The sequence below is a fragment of the Chinchilla lanigera genome, unplaced genomic scaffold (assembly GCF_000276665.1).
Source record: "Chinchilla lanigera isolate Chin_1 unplaced genomic scaffold, ChiLan1.0 scaffold00050, whole genome shotgun sequence".
NCBI classification, from domain to species: domain Eukaryota; kingdom Metazoa; phylum Chordata; class Mammalia; order Rodentia; family Chinchillidae; genus Chinchilla; species Chinchilla lanigera.
Window position 1 is genome coordinate 11,932,468 of NW_004955451.1, and position 24,199 is coordinate 11,956,666.

Below are 24,199 nucleotides of genomic sequence, written 5' to 3' on the forward strand. Positions count from 1 at the left end.
TAGCTCAGCGGCACAGCGCCTGCCTGGCAAGCATGAGGTCATGAGTTCGATTCCCCCTACGGGGGTCGGGGGGAGATTCTTTCTAGAATCTGATAAATGTTGGGGCCGGGGATATGGCTCAGCGGCACAAGCACCTGCCTGGAATCTAATAAATGCAACAACTTTTCATTTCAACATTTTGCATTTATGTCTCATATTCAATAGCTATTTTTCATAAGCTTCAGTAACTATTCACTCCCCTCCTTCTTTTTAACTTTTAAACTCCTAGGATATTGTAACCCACTAAATGTGGAACTATTTAGTGATTGCTGGTCTAGTTCATGTAATTTTCATGTTACTTTAGCAGTTTAACATGATATAGACATAGCTGTTTAGCAGTTTCTTGGAGCATTCTTATCCAAAGGAAGTATTTTTAAAATATGCCTTTAAAAATGCCTTTATGTTGATATTGTTCACGCTTTATAGCAGTTTCCAGCATAGATGGGCAAACAGAACTCCTTGTCGTTAGTGTTCCAATAAGAACATAATATTCTTCTAAAAGATTTTCAGGTAAGAATATATCCTTAAAGGACAATCTGTTGCAGTGGCCAGTGGTTTTCATTTATAATATCTTCTCTGAAGTCTTTAAATCTCTTGTGCTTCATTCTTCATTGTGAGGATGAGTATATTTTTTATTTTTATGCTCCCATGTTTTTTCCCCTTTAAACCTGGATCCTGTTCAGAGTTTCTAGCACTTGGAATCCTGAAGTGTTACAAACGAAAAACTGTTACTCTTGTCTAATAACACGCTGCCTGCCTCAAGTGCTTGAGGAGGACTTCCTTTCTTAACAACTAGTTTGGGCAGCCACCTGTCTCATGAATATATGAACTATCTTTAAGAATTTGAGGAGAATTTGTGTGCTGAGTATTTTTTTAAAACAACCAGTAAGAGTTTAAAATGGAAAGGAGAAAAAATGTAACTCCAATTTCAGATGTCTGTGTATTTTTCTGTCAGCTCTGTTCTCAGGGCATGGCTCTGATCCTAAGCATTGTGGCTGGAAAGCACCTTTGGATTTAGGCTGGCTCTAATTTTAACATGGGCGCAGTAGCACAATTACCCGTACTGTCTCCCTGCTCAGACATATGTACCTGTCCTGTCACCCTGGGGCATTTTGCATAGCAGATTATCTTCCTTATGCCTTTGGAATCACTAGTTTGAACGGAGCTGGTTACCTGCTCTTGTCACGTCTTCTCTACATTCTGGGTGATGGAGAATATTCCTATCTGAATTCTTTCTTGAGAAGAATATTATGTTCTTGTTGGAACACTACACCATGGAGGTTTTTTTCCCTTCTACTCTGGAAACTGTTATAAAACTGTTTAGTTCTTCAGTCAAAAATAAATTTTTTCCAACTGTAGTTACCCTCTTAGGATATTTCATCTGGATACATAACAGAAGGCTTCCATGGGAGTCAAAATATAGTGTGAAGAACTTTGTTCTTGAAATTATATTTTGTTGACATAATTCATTCATCCTTCTTTTCTTTTTTTTTTTCCTTCAAAACAGAAAAAATAACCTGTTGTTCAGGCTGGCAGTAAACTCACTTTGTAGCTCAGGCTGGCCTCAAACTTGTGGTGATCCCCCTGCCTCAGCCTCCTGAGTGCTGAGATTATAGTCTCCTGAATTGATGCACCATGTCTAGCTTGATTCTTTCTTTTAGAAACTCTTTTTCTGATTATGAAAGTAAAATGTGCTTATTTTTTACACACACTTTGAAAGTAACAAAAAGTATAGAGGAAGCAACATATAGTCTTAATGTTCTGTATCATCCAGTAGTTTCCGTAATAGGCCATACTGCACCAAGAAGAATGAGTTCCTATTTCTTTTTGCCCTCAACAGCATTGTTACAGTTAAAAACAGACATTCCACATTTATTAGGGAAAAATAGAATTGTGTTTATATCAGCTTTTTAGATGTCTTAACTATAACTCATTAAGATTGAGAATATAAACCTGAAACTTGTTAGTAAAATAAAGTTTGTTAAATTGACTTACAGAGAGAGGAAACGTTAGTTTGTTTTATTTTGAGACAGGGTCTTGCTGTATAGCCCAGGCTGGCCTTGAACTCAGTTACCTTCATGCCTCTGCCTCCTGAGTGCTGGCATTACAGATGTGCGCCACCACGTCTGTCTGGTTTTTTGGGTTTTTGCTTTTTTTTTGGTATGTTTTTTGAATGTGTAGAGCTACTGTCTCATCTTTCAAGGATGGAATCCAAAAACAAAGATTAATTCAGTAACTTATTAAGTATGTGTTTCTAGCCTTCCATGTGTCAGGTAGTGTCTGGGTACAGCACAAAACCCCAGAATCTGCCTTTATGGAGCTTATTTTTCAGTTAGAGGAAACATTGAAAAAAAAAAATAGAGTATAGTAGATAACTTCATGTGGTATAGAAAAAAATAACGAGGAAGGAATAGGATTGTGGCTGGAGGAGGAGGGGAACGTCAGGGAGAGCTGCACAGTGGTGACAATTAGCGGAAGCATCAGCACCGGTGAGGGAGCGTGCCCCGAGAATACCTCGGAGAGTGCAGAGTCCTCTAGGTGGAACCTGCCAAGTGCAAGGGCTAAGCCAGCAAAGGACTGTTCCGTCTGAGGACGCACAAAGGAGGGCAGTGTGGCTGGAACACAGAGAGCTCAGGAGCTCCGTAGTCAGGGACAAGGAGGCCAGAGAGCTAATAGAGCGCAGCTTGTGTGCACTATGGCTTTTATTCAGAGCGAGATAGGAAGTTACTGAGGCTCTGTCAGAGGCCTCACACTCATAAAGCCAGAAAATACTTATGTTTGGCTCTACTTTTTCAGAAGCCTTACATAATTTGAGTATTAACTAATGGTTCCTGGTGGATACATAAACATTTATGTCAGTAAGAAAAATTTCCCAGAAATACAGATCTTAGATTTAACAATAGGAAGTATGTATGCCTATCTATAGGCATTGAGTGGCCTTGCTTTACTACTCTGTTCTCATCCTGAATGACACAGAAAAATACACAAAGCACAAGTGTAGTTTAAAAATAAATTTGAAAAGCACATACATATATAATCATCAGTTAGACTTAGAAACCTCTCACTCCCAGCAGTAAGAATCTTCACATGTCTCTCCTTTAGACCCTAACCCATACATACCATTGCTAGAGGTAATCACTCTGCTGACGATTTTGGTAATTACTTTTTCTTTATGATTTTACCATATAGGTTTCATTTCAAACCAATACAGTTTAATTTTTGTCTGTTTTTGAACTTTGTGTAAATAGAGTAAAACCATGTGGGTACTCGTCAAGAAGCACATATTCAGAGCATTTTCATTTGTTACAGTTGGTTGTCTTCTCCCTAGGAGTAATTAGTCATAAGATCTTGAAGGTATTTATGTTTCCACCGTCAGAGTGTCAGGAACCTTGTCTGTGTCTTTCACCACTGTGTCTGCTCAGCAAATTCTTGTTGAATGAATTTGACCTGACTCTTACCCTAAGTACCTGGGATTTCTGTAGGCTTTACTTTATGGTATCTGATCAAGATGGCCCTTTAGGTCGGGCGTGGTGGCACACGCCTGTAATCCCAGCACTTGGGAGGCTGAGGCAGGAGGATCATTGCGAGTTCGAGACCAGCCTGGGCTACAAAGTGAGCTCAAGGCCAGCCTGAACTGCACAGCAAGACCCTGTCTCAAAAAGATTAAAAAAAAAAAAAAAGATGGCCCTTTAGTGCTAGTAGTTTAGTAGTTTTTGGTGTTGGGTCATTCCATTACTGATAGTAACCTGATTTGGTTTACCAAAGTCTAGTGTAGCCTTATTGGAACACTATACCATGAAACTTATTTGTACCTATGTATTAGTTAAAGTTGGTGTTTACATTTTCAGAAGATTCTTTTCTTTTTTTTTTTCAGATAGGAGCTTACTATGTGGTCTAGGCTGACCTCAAACCCAGATCCTCCTGTCTCAGCTTCCCAAGTACTGGGATTACAGACATGTACCACTACCTCTGCCTCAGAAGATTCTGTTGTCAAGGAGTCACTTACCAGTGGTTTATGCAGTGCTTCATTTTCCCAGGAAAAATAGTGGTAGAATTTTCTGCCTTAATTAGGCTCTTGGAAGCCTTTCTGTTTTGAGTCACTTTGTAGAATATGTTAGACTATTAGAGTGGTGGAGCTGCTTAGCCAAAATATTTTACAGTCATCAACAAGAACTTTTTCAGGCTGAGCGTGGTGGCGCACACATGTAGTCCCAGCACTCGGGAGCTGAGGCAGGAGTATCGCTGCGAGTTGAAGGCCAACCTGGGCTCCCCAGTGAGTTCAAGGCCAGTCCGAATTACACAGTAAGACCCTATCTCAGAAGAAGAACTTCTTTTTCCCTTACATAATCAGTTTGAACCCAGCCTTTTTTAGACATTCTCCACCACCACATCTTCGTGTTGCTGCTGTTTCTTAAAACTGTGAGATAGATGTCTTTGTTTAAATGTGTCTTGTTTTGGAGTGATTTAACCACTCACCACTTTTTAAAAAGAATATTTTATATAAAAACTACATTGCAATTCTTTTTGTTTTATTAGGAAGCTGGCAAAAGTGATCATTCCTCTCATAAATATTGACAGGTTACTTACTTGGTTTTTGCTGCACTCATAGACCAGTTCAGTAGAAGAAATAATTTGAATTTTTCAAACTTTCATTTCTAAGTATAATCTTTTTGAAGGACAACTAAAAATATGTCATACATAGGAACTAATGAATATAAGAAAGGTAATTTTATCTTATCTTGATTATCTTTTTTTTTTAAGACAGGGTCTCACTATGTAGTTCAGGCTAGTCTTGAGTTCACTGTGTAGCCCAGGATGGCCTTGATCTTTCAGTAATTCTCTTGCCTCAGCCTCCCATGTTCTGGGATTATAGGCATGCACCACCAGGCCCAGCTTGAATATTGATACTGGGAATTGAACTCCGCATCTTGCACTTGTCAGGCAGGCCCTGTGCTGCTGAGCTACATCCCTGGCCCTGAATATCTTTTTAACCAGTAATATTTTTTTTCAAATTTATCAACTGCTTTTTGTTAGATTTTTCCCTTTTAAGAATAGCCAAAGTGCTGGGCATGGTGGTGCACCCTGGTAATTCCATATGGTGGGAGAGTGAGGTGAATGGATTGCCATGAGTTAAAGACCAGCCTGGGCTAAATAGTGGGTTGAAGGCCAGCCTGAACTACATAGCAAGACCCTGCCCCCCAAAAAGAACAGCTAAAGTAAGAAGACTTGTGTAAGATTCAGAATCTAGTTAAATACGATTCATCATGTTCTTTTCCTACAGAAATTTCCTGTTAGACTAGACAAAATAGAATGGTTCCCCAGCCTTAAACTTAAATTTTCTACTGACTTGGTGAGTTTTTATGTAGTTGTACTCTAAACATAGTTTTATCATGAAGGAAAGAGCAGAATGGGATATTTACCATGACATAAAAAATGCACATCTTGACTGCAATTTACTGTTTCATTTTAGTGCAGATGGTAGGTAAAATCAGATATGGTAAACGTATGGTATTTTTTTAAAATAATGAGCATTATAGTGTCTTTTTAATAAGTAGCTGCAAACGAGTTTTATTCTAAATGTGCACATCAGGAATAAAGCAGAACTTTATTCAGATCTTTGTATATACTAGGGTAAGACTGTACACTACTGGTAGAGGACAGCAAAGCTATTTGGGTTTAAATTTTTAATGAATGGTTTATCATATATGATATGGAGACCATAGAGTAAGATTATTTTTCTCATTAGAAGCCTTTTCCAGGGAAGTTACAATTAAAATTTCTAAAAAGACACAACTTTAAAAAAATAAATAAAAGAATTTAAAAAAAGACATAACTTACAGGCTTCATTTTACTCTATAAAAGAAGTTTGATTTTGAACAGATTGTCTTTGTGTTTTGTACCTTAAAGGTCATCTCTTTTAGGAATTTAAAAGTTTTTTTTCTGTCAACATGGCTACTACCTTAAATTTTTTACTTTGCAGTGTGAGAATTTTACCTTGTGGTATGACATTTTTGCTCACATGCTTATGTATGTTTTTATAGTCTTGTTGGGTGAAACAGGTGTTACTGTATTTTAATCTTTTAAATTCTAACAGGTCATTAGGAGCCAGGAAAGTCTGTTAAGATAGACATCCTGTCTAACTTGCCCCTATTTTGTTTGTCTATGTGGTTTTAACTTTTTCCTTGAGTCATGAATTTTGGAATGAACATTTAAAACTGAGAACTTCCTGCCCAGCCTTTGTTCCACTTAGTTTACTTAGACTCTTAACATTAACATAGAGTTCTGGCTTATTTTTAATAGCTGCAGAAGAGGAGAGAATTTATTTTCTGCAGATGATTTCTAGGTTAGCCACATGGGTCCATATAAACAGTAGTTAGGTTATCTTCGGTTAGGAACATAGTGGGAAAGATGAAAAGCATAGTTCAAGCTCTATAGCTCTGTCATAGTGGAAGGAAAGTCTAGTTCCCTTTTGCTTAAAAAAAAAAAAAAGTCTCCAAAGAATGCTGTGTCCTGTACTGCTAGGTAGTAGTTAATGCCCGGCATACTTGGCTGCCTTTATATACTGTTAAGCTCTCTGCACCAGGTGGGCCTTTTCAGTTTCCGAATTAGTGATACTTATTCCAAATTGTATACCCTGAGATGAACTTAGACTTTCTCCTTTGAAATTCTCTCCTTGGGCCCCATTGTAGCCAAATAGTGCTAGCAAGAAATATTTTCAAAAAGTTTCATTGCAAGGGCTGGGGACACGGTTCAGTGGCACGGTGCCTGCCTGCCAAGTGCAAGGTCCTGAGTTCAATTCCTGGTACCAAAAAAACCCTCAAAAAACAAAGTTTCATTTACAATGTGGGCAAACCTATGGCACGTGTGCCACAGTGTGCTGCTTGTATCATTGAAAGCTCTAAAAGGTTTGCCATCACTGGACTAAAGCTTAGTTGGCCGAAGACAAACACCTGTTGAATTTCATTTCTATAAGCCATTGGACCCTGTGAGGTTATGCAGCCTCTATTTGTTTCATGAAATGACTCTTTTTTTAAATTCCTTGCAGACTGGACATGCTTCGATAGTATTAGAGACATTGCATGTGTGCTGTTGAGATTTTATAGCGCTCTTCATAGACACAGTTGAAGGGCTATGATAAAAGACCATAATCTCTCAAATCTCAAGTCTTTGGGAATATTAATTATACAATAAGTAAAATATGTATTTTTTTATTTTTGTCTTTTTGAGACAGGGTCTTGTTATGCAGTTCAGGCTGGCCTTGAGCTCACTTTGTAGCCCAGGTTGGTCTCGAACTTGCAACGATCCTCCTGCCTCAGCCTCCCGAGTGCTGGGATTACAGGCGTGCACCACCATGCCCGGCAAATAAAATATTTTTAATCAGAGGATTTTCCTCCTCTCCTTCCTCTTCCTCCTCTTCCCCCTCTTTTTCTTTTTTAAAACTTTTTCTAGCTCTTTTTTAGAAAAAATGTTCTCAACTTAGAGACATTGTTGACAACATGTGGGATGTGTTAAAATCTTCAGCTTTCCCAAGTTCACTCTTCGTGGCCCTAGAGAATTTTGCCCAAGCCATCCAGTGGAATCAACACATGATTCTAATTTCTGAAAATGTAGGCACTGCTGATTGTTTACTTTTGCCTTTCTAACTTAATTTCTAAAGATGTTTTCTTTTGGAACTGAGGCCAGTTGAAGGTGAAATAGCCCCTTTGTAATCAAGTTTGTTTCTTGATTTGAATTCGTGTTCATTTCAGACATCTCCCAAGTGATGGATTTGGAAAGTGATGTGAAGAGAAGCTTAATCGGATGAGCCCTATCTTGCTTTTTTTTTTAAAGCAGCTGGTAGAGTTTTCCTTCCCAGCAGGGTTTCTGTAATTAGCAGCAGCAGCTCATCACCTGATGGTGTTAACCCAGACCCTGCGCTTGTTGCAGCCCTGGCTTATTCTGCTGGCTCCTCCGTCCAAGTGGAAACAGGAGTTCTGCCTCATGTTGTTGTGTGAATGTATTTGGCTCCCTAGTCATTTGTGCCTAAACTGTAAAAAAAAACAAAATTCTGAGGTCTTTTTTAACATCTATGGAGTTGCCACAGTGGATAGTTTTTAGGGGGAGGGAATGGTTCCCCAGCCTATAACTTAAATTGACAATATATTGTCTGCCTACTTTAAAGTTTTCACTACCTAGACAGGTTGCATCCAAAGTGAGAATTATTCCATGTTTCAACCTTTGAACTGACTGCTAAGCTCTCCTTGGGGACGGGGACAGTTTGTAGTTATTTATAACCTGGAAGAAGGGCAGCAAGGCTGTAAACAGCTGGCACACCCCAGGGCTTGGGAGTCTGTGGCAGTGCTCTGCCTTGGCCCTACTGCGTCTGACTTCGAGCAGCTTCCTGTGCATCTGCAGCCTGGCTTTGTCTGGAGGACCCACACTAGCTAGTGTGTTTCTGGAGAACTGTCTTATGTAACAGCTTACATGGAAAAGAAGGAAGAGTAGCTTTAACGTACAACAGCATGTCTAGTCCTTACAATCATTTCATTACTAGTACTTGCCTAGGAATTATGTGCCAACTGGGAAAGTCTTCAGGTGCTCGCCTACAAACTTTATATGTTCTGCTAAGTTACCCAGGCTGGCCTCACACACTGTGTCCAAGTACTCCTCCTACCTTAGCCTCCCAGGTAGCTGGGATGGTAGGTACACACCCCCATACTCAGTTTCAAGTCTTAGACAAATATTTGGCTGTGCCAGAAATACGTCCTACATCTAGCCTGGTCTGGAGGAAAACTTAGTTATGTACCGAGACACATTTTTAAGATGTGTCTACATATGTACATATTTACACATGTATGTATTTAATGTTTTAAGGGAATTAAACTGAGTGTTCCTGGGCCGGGGATATAGCTCAGTGGCACAAGTGCCTGCCTGGCAAGCGTAAGGTCCTGAGTTTGATTCCCAGTACCAAAAATAAAAAAACAAAAAAAAAACCCTGAGTGTCCTATATTAAAATTATAGGTCAATATTCTAAGTAAATGCAAAGGATCTGCCTCAATTAGCTCAGTATATTAGAATTTTATAGGATTTAACTTGAAGTAACTTAGAGGTTTAGTCCCTGGCAGCTGCCATAATGCTGCTTTCTGTAAGCAGAATTGACTTACGTTGGGGAAATGCGATTTTCTCAGTATTGTCCTATGGATTCAAAACCTCCCTGCCATATCCTTGCAGGTTTCCCTTTTGTCCCAATTGTTTCTGGGATTAAAAAATTCTTTTCATCAAGGAAGAGTATAAATAATTTTGGGACTTAGTTAATGAAATTCCTTACAATAGAAGTGAGATGAACTGGCAGTTTTCTTTTTCAGATGTTTTATTGTTATGAAAGTATACCTAGGGCCCAGGAGATAGCTGAGCGGCACAGCACCTGCCTGGCAAGTACAAGGTCCTGAGTTTGATTCCCAGTACCAAAAAGAAAGTATCCCTAGATTTCTATAGCTCCTTTTGTTCAACAACTTCTAGCCCTTAACAGATTAACTAGAACTAATGGAGGAAAACTGTATCCCAAAGAAAAAGAGACTACTCAACAGCAGTTCTGTTATCTTGCCTGCCGTAGATGGTAACTTCTGGTGGGGAAAACAATAGACCAGTGAGAAAACAGAGACCATTTCAAATAGTGGTGATAAAGAAAAAAATAAGACAGCAGGGTAAAGAGAGGACCAGGCAAGAAAAGAGGACTACGGTACTTCAGGTTGGGTGGTCAGGGGAGATCTCTCTGCGGATATTACATTTATAAGAGACCTAAATGACAGAGCAGGCTATGAGAAGATATGAGGAAATGAAAAGAGCTTCCCAAGCTGAATAAGGAGCCCGTGTGTTCACAGATTAGAAGTAAAGGCCTGGGGACTAAAGCATAGCGCTTGGCAGTTAGGTGACCGCCAGGGCGGTCCACAGAGGAGGCCACTGAACAATGCGTGTTTTGTCTCAGACAGGTTCATTTGAGAGCCTTCTTGCAACTTGGAAAAATTAATTGTAAAGGCTGCTAATTCCCTTTTAAAGTTCTTAATGTACAGTTTGAGTAGGTAATATATTCACATGGGTGAAATTCAGAGAGTACCAAAAGTAATATAGTAGAAATTCTCCTTTCCTGGTAGATACCTATTTCCTTCCGCGAAAGTAACCAGTGTCCCAAGTCTTGTGTAACTTTTCAGAGCTGTTCTGTATAGTTTAAACAAATGTGTATTTGCTATTAAAAATTCCTTCTTTTTTTTACAAGTGCTTATTATTACATTGTATATCTGTATCATAATTTAATCCACTGTTTATGGACTTTTAGATTACTTCCATTTTCTGTGTTTTTACAAATAATGCCACAGTGAAAACCTTTATGTTATGCCATTTTAAATATATTAGTGTGGGAAATGTCAGGAGTGGAATTGCTGGATCAAAGGGCATTTGCATTCTGTACAGACACTGCCTTTCACAGAAATTGTAACAATTCGTACTCCAGCCAGAAATGTTCTCCTTACTTTGGGAAAGTGTTATCAAACATTTTGATCTTTGCCAATTCAGTGGGCGAATCAGTGTGTAGTTTAATTTGCATTTATCTTGGTTTGAATGAGAGTTGAACATCTTTACATATATTTGAGAATCACTGGTATTTCCTATTCTGTAAACCATTTGGTTTTGGTGTTGTGTTTTTGCTCATTTTTCTGTTATGCTATTGGTTTTTTTCTTCTTGATCTCCACATTCACTGACTATTGCTAAATCTTTCTGTAGGTATGGTGATTAAGAATTTTTAAAAATGAAAACAAGAGGGCTGGGGATTTAGCTCAGCGGTACAGCGCCTGCCTGACAAGCTCAAGGTCGTGAGTTCGATTCCCGCTACTGGAAAAAAAAAAAAAAAAAAAAAAAAAGCAAACAAAAGAGGCAATTGTCTTTAACTTGTAAAATTTTACAAAGCATGAACCTTTTAAAAAAAAAGAGAGAGAGAGAGAGAGAGAAACCCTGATCTTTCCTTTACAGACTGAGGCCTCTCTTCATTGCCCTTAGTTGTATTTATAAGAAATGTCTCTAAATTTAAAAAAGAAAGTACACATTTAATATTTCCTTAAATTAGATTGAACTGCAAAAAGTTTACTCATAAATGTTCAAAAGTCATTCAAACCTTGCAGCAAAGGAAGTCGGTGTGACCGGTAATAACTGTCCTTGGAGTAATGAGAAAGAGATTACCTCCTGGGCTGTGGATGATGAGTGCACTGTAACAGAAGAAACGGAGAGCGCCTTTCAGGTCACACTGGTTTCTCAGAAATGACTATGCCCAGGTCTTTTATAGTTTCTTTAATCAGCAGTCTTTGGCATCTTCTGTTTTAGAAAATGCAAACGTCTCTCAGGTTTAAAATAGATATGACATTGGGATTTTTCTTTACTTGGAAACTGTACAAGGGTTTAAACTGAGAGCGAGAGAGAGTGAGTGAGCAAGAGCACTTTAAAAGTCCCTCACAAACCTTTCTCGGGGAATAAGCTACATTCCCAGCTGTGCATACTATGTATTATGTTGTACTCCGTGAGACTGCTATATTTAACTATTTTTGGCATACCAAACAATTTTCATAGTTTGGTCTCATATCTTCACAGTCTTACTCCTTTCATTTTAAAGGTAATGGATATTAAATAACTTATAGATGCAGCTGTGAAATACATGACTATCAATTGATTTATTTTTTAGTTCTCTGAATGATGTTGATTAGTGTTGGAGGAATGCTCATGGAGAATAAATAAAAGATTAAAAATGACTATACAAGCTGCCTGTGTAACACTGAAGAGAATATTCTAACCTAGTTCTGTATATACTGCAGGATAAACTATTGGAACATTTCCTCTTATTGTACAGGAAAGTTTTTATATCTTGTCTTTAAAGAATTCTGATTATATATGTTTTTATGTAACAGAAATTATTTTATATAACAAATTATAACCAATCTTTGTCCCCCCTGTAGAATGAAAATGTACTTAACGCTGGGTGAAAAATTCATTTTCACCAGAGCTGAGATTTGAAGTGCCAGGCTGAATTTGAGACTTTGTATATAATTTGTCCAAAAGATCACTTTAATGGTTCTTGTTTCATTGCAAAGTGGATATGTTCAGCATTGCTCAGAAGGCTGCTTTACAGGTACATGAAATAACAGCAACAAAAAATCAGAAAAGTTGAGCTGGGTGTTGTGGTGCATGCCTGTAATCCCAGCACTTGGGAACTGAGGTAGGAGGATCTTTGTGAGTTCAAGACCAGCCTCAACTGCATAGTGAGACCATGTCTCAAAAAGACAGAAAAAAAATCAGAAAAGTTAATTAAACTTGAATGTAATTAGGTAAGTGTTTTAGTTGTCAAAGTATTTTTACTGAATACCTTTGGTGTGGGCAGTCTTTGCCAGGTGGTAAGGGGATATAGATACAGAGAAAAGTTCCAAATTCTGTTTAAGTAGCTTAAAGTCTACTGGAGGCAGAAGAGTTCATAAAGTTCACAAGAGTTCAGAAGAGTTCATAAAAGAAGTGTCTATTCCAGCTCAGGGCATTATTCCTACCTTGGGATGATGGCACACACCACTAATCCCAGCACGCTGGGAGGCTGAGGAGGGAAGATCACAAGTTTGAGCCCAGTCTAGCAACTTAGTGATTTAATGAGACCCTGTCTTAAAACAAAAAAGGGCTAGGGATGTAGTTTAGTGTGAAGGCCCTGGGTTCAATACCCAGTACTGAAGAGGAAGAAAAAAAGAAAAGCAGTATGTGTGTATCATGACAGCATTAATGCATTTTTTTTTCTCTGCCCTCCAAAGTTTAACCTTCTAGTTAGAAATCATACTAATTCTTTTAAATCTCTTGTCGAAGGTGGTTATGAGTTCATGGTCTCAACAGTGTCTGCTAGGAAGTGTTGTTAGTAGTTGGCCAATGCTACCTTTGAGGGAATTTAAGCAGTGTTATAGTTGAAGTGCTGTTTTCATTTCTTGATGTGACTAAGAAGAGGTCTTCTTCACAGGTCAGGATTAATAGAGTGAGCAGGAAAAATAGATGGGTTGTATAACATACATTCAGCCTCAGATTGTCAGCATTCTAGAAAGTTTGGCAAGTTCTAGAAAAAAATAAGTTTCTTGTCAGAGAACTTGAACAGTCTTCTCTTAGCTTGTTTGAAACTACAAACAATATATTTTGGGTCTAGCTGTTTCCTGTGAAGATTCTCCACCTCTGACCCTCAAATAGAACTCTTTTTGTCTAAAATTGTTTTTCTGCTTGGCCTCTGCAGCAGTTGGCATGAAGTGCTAGAGAGCTCGTGTAGCACCCAGCTTCTTTACTGATGAATACCTTGCCAGTGGTGCCTGCTGTGAGTGAAATTAATTAGACTTGTGCTAGCCTAGTCAGTTTCTTCCCAGCAGGGCCTGTGCTTAGAGCTCCTCCAGTCTGAGTCTCCGGTTCTACTGGGTAGACATTTTTAAAAACTGGAAGATAGATGGTGTTACATGTTTTTAAAAAAGAGAAAGACTTGGCTACAAACTAAGTCAGAAAGCCCGGTGTAGTGGTGCACACCTGTAATCCCAGCACTTGGGAGGCTGAGGCAGGAGGATTACCTCGAGTTAGAGGCCAGCCTGGGTTACATAATGAGTTCAAGGTCAGCCTTCACTATATAGTAAGACCCTGTCCAAAAAATGTCAGAAACAGAAAGGATGGGAAACAATGGTCAAGACCAAAATAATACTTTTCCCCCCTTGGTTGTAATAATGGACCAAGATTCAGTAACGACAATTAGGGGATTAAAATTACCTAGTTTTAAAACTTTGACCATTTTGGGGGGCTTAGAAAATTTGTAAACTGTTAATTGTTAGAAAATTTTGGCAATTTCTTTTTTTTTAACCTTTGAAGGTTTTTTTTTTTAAAAAAAAAAAAACTTTAAACTCAAATTAGTATTCTGTGCTGGCTCAGTGTAGAACAGAGCCTCCAACACACACACCTCTGGAGCCAAATTTTATGCTCTTAACTAACGTGTAAAATTCAAATCTTCATTTCTACCCTGCCCAAAAGTAAGAATTCTGAAATTTCATTCTGGCTAGTAATGTTAACTGAGATTTGTAAAACTGATATATTTACTTGTTACTGGGCAAAAACAGTTTTTGTGAGAATATGTTTTCTATTAAATGTAAGCCTACTTGGGAGGGGGCCACAGCAGCATTTGATCACTTTTCTTGATGTTAAAAGGGAATCGTGAATTGAATGAACCAAAGCACCCCAAATGCCACTGCAGTGCTTAGGTTGCTAGCGCAAGTGAGATAGCAAAGTATGTGTGTGGTCACATAAGGTGTTTTCATTGTAAATGCTCATAGGATGGTGTTCATGACCAATGGGAGCAGCATTTAATTTCATTTATCAGTTTTACCTTTTAAAGGTGCAAGTATAGCTTATTAATACATATTAATGCTTGTTATTTAAGTAGTCAGTAAATATTTGTGAGTTGAGTTATTATTAAGTGATTCTATTGTTACTTATTTAAACCTTTTTCTACCAAAGATTTGAGGGAGATTACAAAAACACTTAATACATATAAAAAAACCAGTTCAGGGAATTATAGCAAAGGGGATAATGAAGAAAATAATAAAACATATAGAATGAATTTATGATCATATATAAAATACATAGAACAGTATATGAGCCTATAGTTTCAAGAGAAAAATCACAGATTTGTCTTAGGGCTTCCTAGTAGCCAAGTAAAGTGGGCAACAAGATCAATTATAAGATTTATGTTATGTATTCACAGTTGAAAACAAACCAAATACTCAGGAAAGAAAATTCTTCCTTGGTTATTATATATAAACCAGATAACGTGAACTAGACTGGAACATGTCCTTACAGTATTGCTACTATATATATATATATATATATATATATATATATATGCAGAACAGTACAAAGAATAGTATTTACTCAGATACCTGTCATCTCTAGCTAGTATATATTTACATTGACATTTTGCCTCATACCATCTTTATTTTAAAACAACATGAGATACAAATTGAAGTGTCTTATATTTTCTTTGTTCTGTTCTTCCCTTCTGTAATCATAAAATTGCTGCATAGCTTATCAGTGGTTTTTTTTCCTTCTACTGCGTCTATATATCTGTAATAATCTTAAATATTAAAATGTACATGATAGGGGGCTGCATGACGTAGCTCAGTGGCGCAAACACCTGCCTGGCAAGTGCAAGGTCCTGAGTTCAATTCCCAGTACCAAAAAAATAAAGTAAAAGAATGTACATGATAATGTGCTACACGTGTCATCTAAAACTTCTGAATTAGTGTTATGTTTGATGTCCACAGTGCTATAATCTAGTTCACTAATTTTAAATCCTAAAACGCAGTTTTCTATTATATGGAAATAATGTAAGTTACTTATCTGTTCCCCAACTAATACATTGTCAGTGGTTTTAGTGTTTTGCCAGCACAGATTGTCACATTGAACACTCCTGTCTGTCTTTTTTTTTTTTTTTTTTTGAGACAGGGTCTCGCTATGTGGTTCAGGCTGACCTTGAGCTCACTTTGTAGCCCAGGCTGGTCTAGAACTTGCAAAGATCCTCCTGCCTCAGCTTCCCGAGTGCTGGGATTACAAGCATGCGCCACCACGCCCAGCTCCTGTCTGTGTCTTAAGTGCAGAGTTTCTCAACAGCAGTGGTCCTGATGTGGTTCAGGACCAGCATGTCAGGGTCATCCGGGGTCTTGTTAGGAATGCAGCCTCTTGAGCCCATCCCAAACCTCTGAATCAGCAGCTCTGAGGGTGGGGCCAGCAATCAGTTGAAGAGGTGATTCTGGCGCACTCAAACTAGAGTCCCCTGCTCTATGCACACAGTTCAGAGCCGGATTACCAAGACTTAGGATTCACATATTTTCAGGTGTGCTCGGTGTAGTCAGATTCCTTTTCACAAAGTACTTACTGATTTACAGTCTTACCACAGTGTATGAGAGTTCCCATTTTTTCATATCTGAGTATTTTTTGTTTATCTGAAAGATGTAAAATGTTTAGAGCTATTTTGTATCTTTTTTTGGTGAGCAGTACTTCTTATAGGATAGTTGACCTTTTTCTCCTGGTTTTTGTAGGAACAAAATATATCATTTTTATATATTAATAAAATTATCCCTTTGTCTTTTTGGGTTCATAGTGCTTAAAAATTATTACCAAATTCACCAATTTTTAAAAATTGTATATGTTGAAAGTCACAACGTTTTCATATACATATACATAGTGAAATGATTGCTGCAGCCAAGCCAGTTAACATGTTAATCTGATATAGTTACATACACATGTACCTACCTGTGTATGTGACAAGAGCGTACCTACTCAGCAGACTCCCAGCATACTGTATAATACGGTATTACTAACTGTAGTACCCTCGTGGTACACCAGGCATCCTGACTTACTCGTCCTACATATCTGCAGCTTGTACCCTTCGACCTGTATTCCTTGTTCCCTCCTCCACAAATCTCTCACCAATTTTGAATGGCCTTTTATTTAGAAAGGCGCTGGAGGAGAGAATTTTGAGTTGGATTTGATTTGCTACTGGGACACTCCATATATAGCAGCTGTTTGGAGCTTATGAAACAGATAAAAGTTAGATTTGAGAAATATTTGTGTAAGGGCAGAAATTTGACCCTGCTGAGGTGAATAAAATTGCCATAAAAAGAATATATTGATTGAGAAAATGAGGATTAAACTATGGGGAGCAGCAGTGGAGAAAGAGATAGGAGAATGAGAGCAAGTGGAGAATCTGGAAAGTCAAGCAGTGACGGGAGGGTAGGTGTGGGAGATGCCGACGTGCAGACCCTCCCCTGAGGAAGGTGTGTAAGTGCTGACCTTCACGAGGGTAGCTAGCAAAGGCGTGGTGAATAGGAGGCGCCTCCTGCGTTTGCAGAGAAGCAAGGGAGGAGACAGGGAAGTTGGGAGGGTAACACAGTCATCTTACAGGAGTTGTGGAGCATTTGTGTCCTAAGGGAAGGAGCCTGGAGCGAGGATGTGACCTCCTTTTCTGGCAGCCTTCGGGTATGTCCATTTGGAGACGCGATACTGAGCATTGTTCAGGGCAGTGTGGTGAGTAGGAGGCTGTCGAGGTGGACTTCTCTGAAGTTAGTACGGTGTTACCAGGTTAGAGCGTTCCAGGTAGGCCACAAAGTTCCCAGTCTTTAGAAGATCAAACAAATAATAGAATAGTAAGCCAGAACTCTTCATAAATCTTCTTGCTTGTTGGGTCCAACCAGGGTGAAGAAAGAACAGAAATCTTTGCCCCGTGACTTTGGAAACCTTGTTTAACTTTCAAACTGGCGATGTCAAGGGTTCCAAGTCCTCCACCTCCGGCAGAAATGTCGAGTGGCCCTGTAGCTGAGAGCTGGTGCTACACACAGGTAAGTTCGTGTTTTCACCCTGTAAAATCTTGCATTTTGGAAGGATTTGGTGGACAAAAAGAATAGGATTGCTTTTCTGTATTGGGTTTCCTACTTTCTCTGGGCCATAACTGCCAGATAGCCTCGCATTCCTTGGATTTTCCCTTGGAGTCAGAATCCCTAAGACTAGTGTTTTTCAGTGGTTGTTGAAGGGGGAACTCTTTAAAACTAGATTCTGTAATAGCCCCCTTAATGGAAACCTGTTCTAAGTTTCCTCTGTTGGTGGAGCAAAGTTTGACCTTTGCAGCCCTAAACTGTGGCATTGATGTGTCAGTTGCAGACTATTTCGGGTATAATTTCATCATTTGCTTTCCTAACCCTGTCCATGTTTTGTTATTTTTTATTTTTTCCTGTCCATATTTTTCTCACTTTCCATCAGTGTTTCTCAGAAACCAAAAACTGTAAAAGTAGTTGGTCAGTGTGAGATTTCTTAAAATTGTGAATGAGGAACCTAAGGCAAGAAAAAACCTAAACTTCCATGCTGGCTGAACAGTGCTTTTCCTATGGGGGTTAAACAGAGAGGGAGGAGGGAAATGCTTTTCTGATCTTCAGCCTATTTTTTCAGGTTGCCCCCTTCCCAAGTAATCACTTCCTGGTTTTCTATCAACAGATCAAAGTAGTGAAATTCTCCTACATGTGGACCATCAATAACTTTAGCTTTTGCCGAGAGGAAATGGGTGAAGTCATTAAAAGTTCAACCTTTTCATCAGGAGCCAATGATAAACTGAAATGGTGAGGAAGAACAGTTCTAGCTATAAATACTTTTTCCATAAAAATTTTTGCCTGTTTTGCTTGTTTTTATGGGACACTGACTAGAATATCAGTTCCTTGAAGGCAGGGATTTTGTTTTGTTTTTACTGTACCCCTGGTACTTGGCATATAATAGGTGCTCACTAAAGCTTTGAATTAATTCAGTACGTATCAGGGATCAGCAAACTTGAGCTCATAGGGCAATATAAATAAAAAGAGAACCAGTGTTATAAATGATACACCATTTACGTATGGTGATTGCATGGCATTTAACAAGTATCCTTCTAAAAGGAGCGCTAGCTACTAAGCTCTGGCCACCACAGCTATCTGTGAGTAATACCTGACCATTGCAAGATTTTCTGGTTTTTCAAGAAAAGCAAGATACTTCGATTTTAATGTAAAAATTAAGACTTTTTAATTGCCTACTTTTAAGCAGAAAAGGGGATTTATTTGCCTTTGTAACCACACCGACGGGCATGCAAGATTGGTTTCAGCAGGCCAGTGGTGAGATGAAAGACCTCATCTCTTTTTGCGCTGCCCAGTCTCCATGCTGTAGGAAGGCTCTGCACTGGCTTCCCTTGTGCTGGCAAGGGCCGAAACCCACTACATGCTCATGAAGGCGTGTGGACTCTCTTGGAACTGATTGTGTGGCCAGGAATATGTGATGGATGCACTGAGGGCTTAGGTCTAGGTCCCAGGAGCTAATCCCTGCGCCAGGGGGAGTGTGATCTGGGAGTGGCTCAGTCCCATCTAAACCATGTGTCCTCTTGAGGGGGAACAGGCATTCTGAGGGTATACTCTGATGCTCGCCACAGAGACCAAAACGCTCTCTGACCTCTGCTTTGTTTCATGCTTCTGGGGCTTGAACCCAGGGCCGTATGCATGTGAGGCAAGTGCTCCGCCACTGAACTGCATCCCCCGCCTGAAAACTTATCTCTGAATCACCATTTTGGATCCTAATAACCTGCTGAATGGTTGTTTATTCATTCATTTAGTATTTGTTGACTATGTATGTCAAGCGGTGTACCCCACTATGTGTTCAGAGAAATGTTTATTCTTAGGCATTGTATTTGAATCATCTTTAGCATATTGTGTTGTGATGTGTGTGGCATCTGCATTCCCCAGAGAGGCACTGGATGCTGCCACCTGTCTGAGAAAGGTGCCACAACACTGGCAAGGCCTAAGGGGGTGCATATGGCCTGTGGGTTTGGGTGGCAGAAACAGTGTCTGAACCACATGCGTTCAGCTAATGACATTTAGAACTTAACTCAGCTGAACCTGTTAGTTCTGTCTGAATTTTGTTTTGACTCATCTGTAACAGACTGGCATCTCTAACTCTACTTAGAAGCCTGGTTTGGAACTCCGCAGTGTGTCATAGGAGCTTACTTTTGTCTGTGCTTCCTCCATCTTGCCTCCTTTATTTAAATCTTAGAATATTATTGCCACATTGATAAAATATCTGTAGGCCGGGGATATATTTCTTTAGAATATTTTGTCTCTCAACATTGATATTAAAGGCTTCATTAACCTTTTTATTCATGGTCTTGCCATCATCCCAACAAAATTAAGGGCTTCCTTTTCTAAGATTGAAGATTGTAATGTAACAAGACATGCTGAATTTTCAAGTATTTGAGGAGGAAAAAGGATGAATTGGGAGGTTATGAGAAAGAAAGGCGAGATTCAAGGGGTGTTTTGTTGATTCTAGAATGCTCCTTTGTTGTTTACTTTTTAAAAGGTGATCCAGATCACTCTAGAAAAGTGGTTTGCAAGTAGTCATTCTGCTGAGCCATAATCTGGCACTGGGCCTGGACCCTTTCTTGTAACTTCTCTTAATTCCAACGTTACGTCTACACTGTCACTTCACCTACGGGTAAGGGTGTTTTTGACCCGTTTTTCCTGTCTGTTTTGGGCAGGTGTTTACGAGTAAACCCAAAAGGGCTCGATGAAGAGAGCAAAGATTACCTGTCCCTTTACCTGTTACTGGTCAGCTGTCCAAAGAGTGAAGTTCGGGCAAAATTCAAATTCTCCATTCTGAACGCCAAGGGAGAGGAAACCAAAGCTATGGGTAAATGTCCTTTTCTCTTGACTACTTCCACATCCAGCAGCTTCATACCCAGACAGGTTGTAGATTTGAACCGGTTTTTGAGTAACCCTAAATATGACTTTTTTTTCATCCCAGAGAGTCAACGAGCTTATAGATTTGTGCAAGGCAAAGACTGGGGATTCAAAAAATTCATCCGTAGAGATTTTCTTTTGGATGAGGCCAACGGGCTTCTCCCTGATGACAAACTTACCCTCTTCTGCGAGGTGAGTCCTTTACCCTGCTGGGAGACTGGCCATTCCCACGGTTGATGGGCATGGGTAGCCTTGACTGTGTTGTGTATCAGGGAAGTGGAATGAGAAAAAACTCGGAGTGCAGCGCTGCTGCACAGACGTTATTTCTGTGACTGATTGAACTGCCTCATGATTTCAGGGTTTGGGGCAGCTCCCTTTTCCACTTGTTACTGTTCATCAAAACAAAGATTGTATGCCATCTTAGTGTGTGTCAGTTTTGAGTAGCATGGCTTGGGATTCTTGTTTTTCCTCTGTAGGTTTTTTTCAGATAGCATTTGGAAGGCCTGTCACTTCAAGCTGAGGAAAGTGACCAGCAACTAAATGTGTCTGTTCCAGCTTCCTGCGCCCCATCAGTGGGAAGTCTGTGTGTGTGTGACAGTAGATTCCTTTTCTGCTCTGCATTTTGTGGCTGTTGAGTTCCTATGGTTTGTCTTGCTGGAGTCACTGTGAAACAGGAAAGTGGGAAGCACTGTCTCTGGGGTGACAGCTGTGTAAAACTAGCTAATTCAGAGCTAGCCAGGAAGATTTTTAGTTGCAGTCAGGAAGGAAGATTCCCCTGTCACCCAGAGCCTCGAGCCTTTCGAGGTTTACAAGAGAGACTGGGAAGTAAAAATCCCAAGACAGTGAATTAGAAAGTGGGTTCTTCAGTGAATACTGTCCATACTAATTAGGTGTTTGCTGCTGTTTTCTACATGTATAGACACCTAAAGTCACATTATGATAAAAGAATAAAACTTCCAGTCCACATCAATGGCCCTGCACATGAGATGGTCGAGGATACGCTTCCTGCGTGGCACCACGTGGCAAGGATGAGCTCTGCACCTTCCTGGGGGCGCGTGCAGGCGAGTTCCCCGACTGCCAGCCTGTCTGTCAGATAATAGGCTCATACTGCGAGCTAATGGCAGTTCAAAAGTGTGTCACCACTGGGTTTCAGGAGGGTGTCCCGTAGGACTCTTGCCCTTTTGAAGAAGAAGCCTGGCCAGTAGTGGCAAGCTTCTGTATTTCAGCAGAACAGGTAGTTCCTAGTGATTATAAAATGTGCACGTATGGTTTATAAAAATGCCACACTGAATACATAGAGCATGGTTTGCATAATAGCTAGTTCTCCCTCCATTTTAACTGCTAAGTAAAAGAAGGAAATACTAGAACAGTAGGATCTATACAGATAGGTACAGCGTGGCAGTGGTTTCATGTGTGATGAACCTGAATTTGGTGTAAGTCCTAGTCACAGGTCATGTTTGGTGCCTGAGTGAAGAAATAAGAACAATTAGCTGGTTTTGTGTGAGGTTAGGTATTATATAAACAGCATCCATTTTAATCTTCACCTATCTTAGAGACTTGTATTTCAAGAAAAACTTTAAAATAGTGGAAAATTCTAATTTTGTTGGGATTGAAAGCCAATCTCCAAACTGTTTTCCAAAGAAAATCTCCCCTAAATAGCATCTGGTGTTTTAGGAAGTGCCATTGCCTTTACTGCAGCACGTCTGGGCCACAGTGTGCCCAGCCTGTGTCGGATTCTGCAGCCTCTGTCTCTGGTCCGGTCCAGCTGCCCCAACACCCCCGCCCCCCGCCACGGACATTCCTGGTTTGGAAGCAGTTGGCCTGCCCTCCCTTGCCAATCCGATCCTCTGGTGAAGTCTGAGGCTGAGTTCCAGGACGCTCTTCACTTTCCCATATGAAATTCTCTCAGGAGAAATCCTGTGGTTAAGTTTAGATTTGCCTTACTGACTTAGAAGGGAAGTGAGATGACACTTTGGAAACGAGGAGATGTTGAACAGGGAAGCGTCTGCTGGGTTCTGCTGATGCCATCGGTTTCTTACCATGGAACCAGGTGTGCCATCTGTTCCTCTCGCTTCTCGGTTGGCCACAGGTGCTGAGTGTTGCTTCTCATACTTGGGCTGGTGCCTAGTGAGACTCGTTTCTGTTCCAAGGCTCTCTGTGGACTTGGTAGCATTCAGCATTGCAAGACGGTTGCGTGGGGTGTGTATTGGATGTGTGGGTTTCAAAAATGTCTGCAGCTCATCTAAGTTCTTAGCACTTTTCCTAGTTACATCCTTTTTTGGTGCAAGTTCTGTCCCTTTGGCCTGTTTCTTTCCCCTTTTATCAATGGAATATTTGTAAACAGTTTATTTTAATTATCTCTACATCTTAAGTACCATTGGTTTGTTATTTTGAAGCATTTATGAAGGTGATGTGCACGTGGAACTTCAGGTTATGAGGAACCCTGCGCTCTGTTCCTCAGCCTGTGGCCCAAGCACTTCTGTTCTGTCCCGATGCAGTAAGGTCAGTTGTTTCAAGGACTTTTTGGTGTTCCCAGAAGCCACAGGAGGGAATTCCAAGGTGAAAGACAAAATCATGTGTTTGTGTGTTTGGGCTTTATTTCAGTGGTGTTACTGTTGTTGAATGTTAAATACAATTAGATTGTAAATTGAAAATATTGAATACGTGGTCTGATTCGAAATGTGCCAAACTGAGTTCACTTTAAGTTCTCACTGATGTTTTGTCTATTAAAAAAATGGCAATTCTTTGGTTTTTGTTTTTGTCTTTTTAAGACAGGGTTTCTCTACATAGTTTAGACTGGCCTTGAACTCACTGTGTAGCCCAGGCTGACCTCAAACTCTCAGCGATCCTCCTGCCTCAGCCTCCTAAGTGCTGGGATTACAGGTGTGCCACCATGCCCATCAACATGGCAATTCTTGCAAGTTGATTTTGTCTAGTTAACTTACATGGCGCATTTTCAGAGCACTTCTGAAGTTGTCCCGTACCACAATCCTTTCAGCTACATTAGCTGTTTTTTCATTTCATGTTACAGGGAGAGACGCAGTGCCTCAGGAGGTCAGGTAATTTTTCCTAACATTGTGCAGCAGATTAATATCATGGCCATGTCGGCGCTCTCTTGTCTCTAGTCTGCTGCACAACCTGAGTGGAGCTGCATGCCACTCACCCAAGGAAGCAGGGCTCTCCCAAGTATTCCTGACAGAGTGTTTATTCTGGTCATGAAAGAAGGAGACATGAAAGCAAGTTTCAGTTAGACTTTTAATTTTCTCTTTAATAATTTGGACCACAGAAAAGCTTCATGAAAATTTTAGGTTCCTGTTGAACTATCTCAGTTACTTATATTGAAACAAATAGCTGTTAGCAATAAAGATGTCTGTATTCCCCCTTCACTATGCTTTTGACAGGTAGAAGATTCCAGCGCCTCTTTGTGATGTTACAGTTATTAACATGCCTTATGAAATACGAAATTCCAATTATGAAATATCCAGACACATGTTTACTCTTTTAAAACATCCATTCTGAAACACAGTATCCCTTATAGCTCAGGAATATGTATTTTTGTCAAATTCAATTTTTATTTTTATGTTTTTGTCAAATTTTAAACAAGCGAGTCTCATTAAATTCTTCCTTTTTTATTAGTGAATTATTTCTATTAGTGTTACACTGTATAAAAATGCCAATATTTGATTATTTTTTTGCTTATGAAAGTGTTGATTTCCCCACACATGTAATCTTACCACTCTGGGTGACTGAGGCAAAAGGATTGCAAGTTAGAGCCCAGGCAATTTAGCGATTTAGCAAGACCCTGTCTCAAAATTTTTTTTTTTTTTTTTTTTTTTTTTTTTTTTTT

The 24,199-nt window shown here is 39.7% G+C and overlaps 1 protein-coding gene across 1 annotated transcript in view; it reads left to right on the forward strand.

The window, feature by feature from the left end:
• Positions 1-24,199, forward strand: part of Spop (speckle-type POZ protein) — a 72,628-nt gene that overhangs the window by 34,826 nt on the left and 13,603 nt on the right. The window contains exons 2-5 of the mRNA XM_005394208.2: positions 17,305-17,448; positions 18,098-18,219; positions 20,151-20,302; positions 20,417-20,544. Of these exons, the coding sequence (XP_005394265.1) occupies positions 17,371-17,448; positions 18,098-18,219; positions 20,151-20,302; positions 20,417-20,544 (480 nt within the window). The 5' untranslated portion in view covers positions 17,305-17,370. The remainder of the gene's footprint in view (positions 1-17,304; positions 17,449-18,097; positions 18,220-20,150; positions 20,303-20,416; positions 20,545-24,199) is intronic.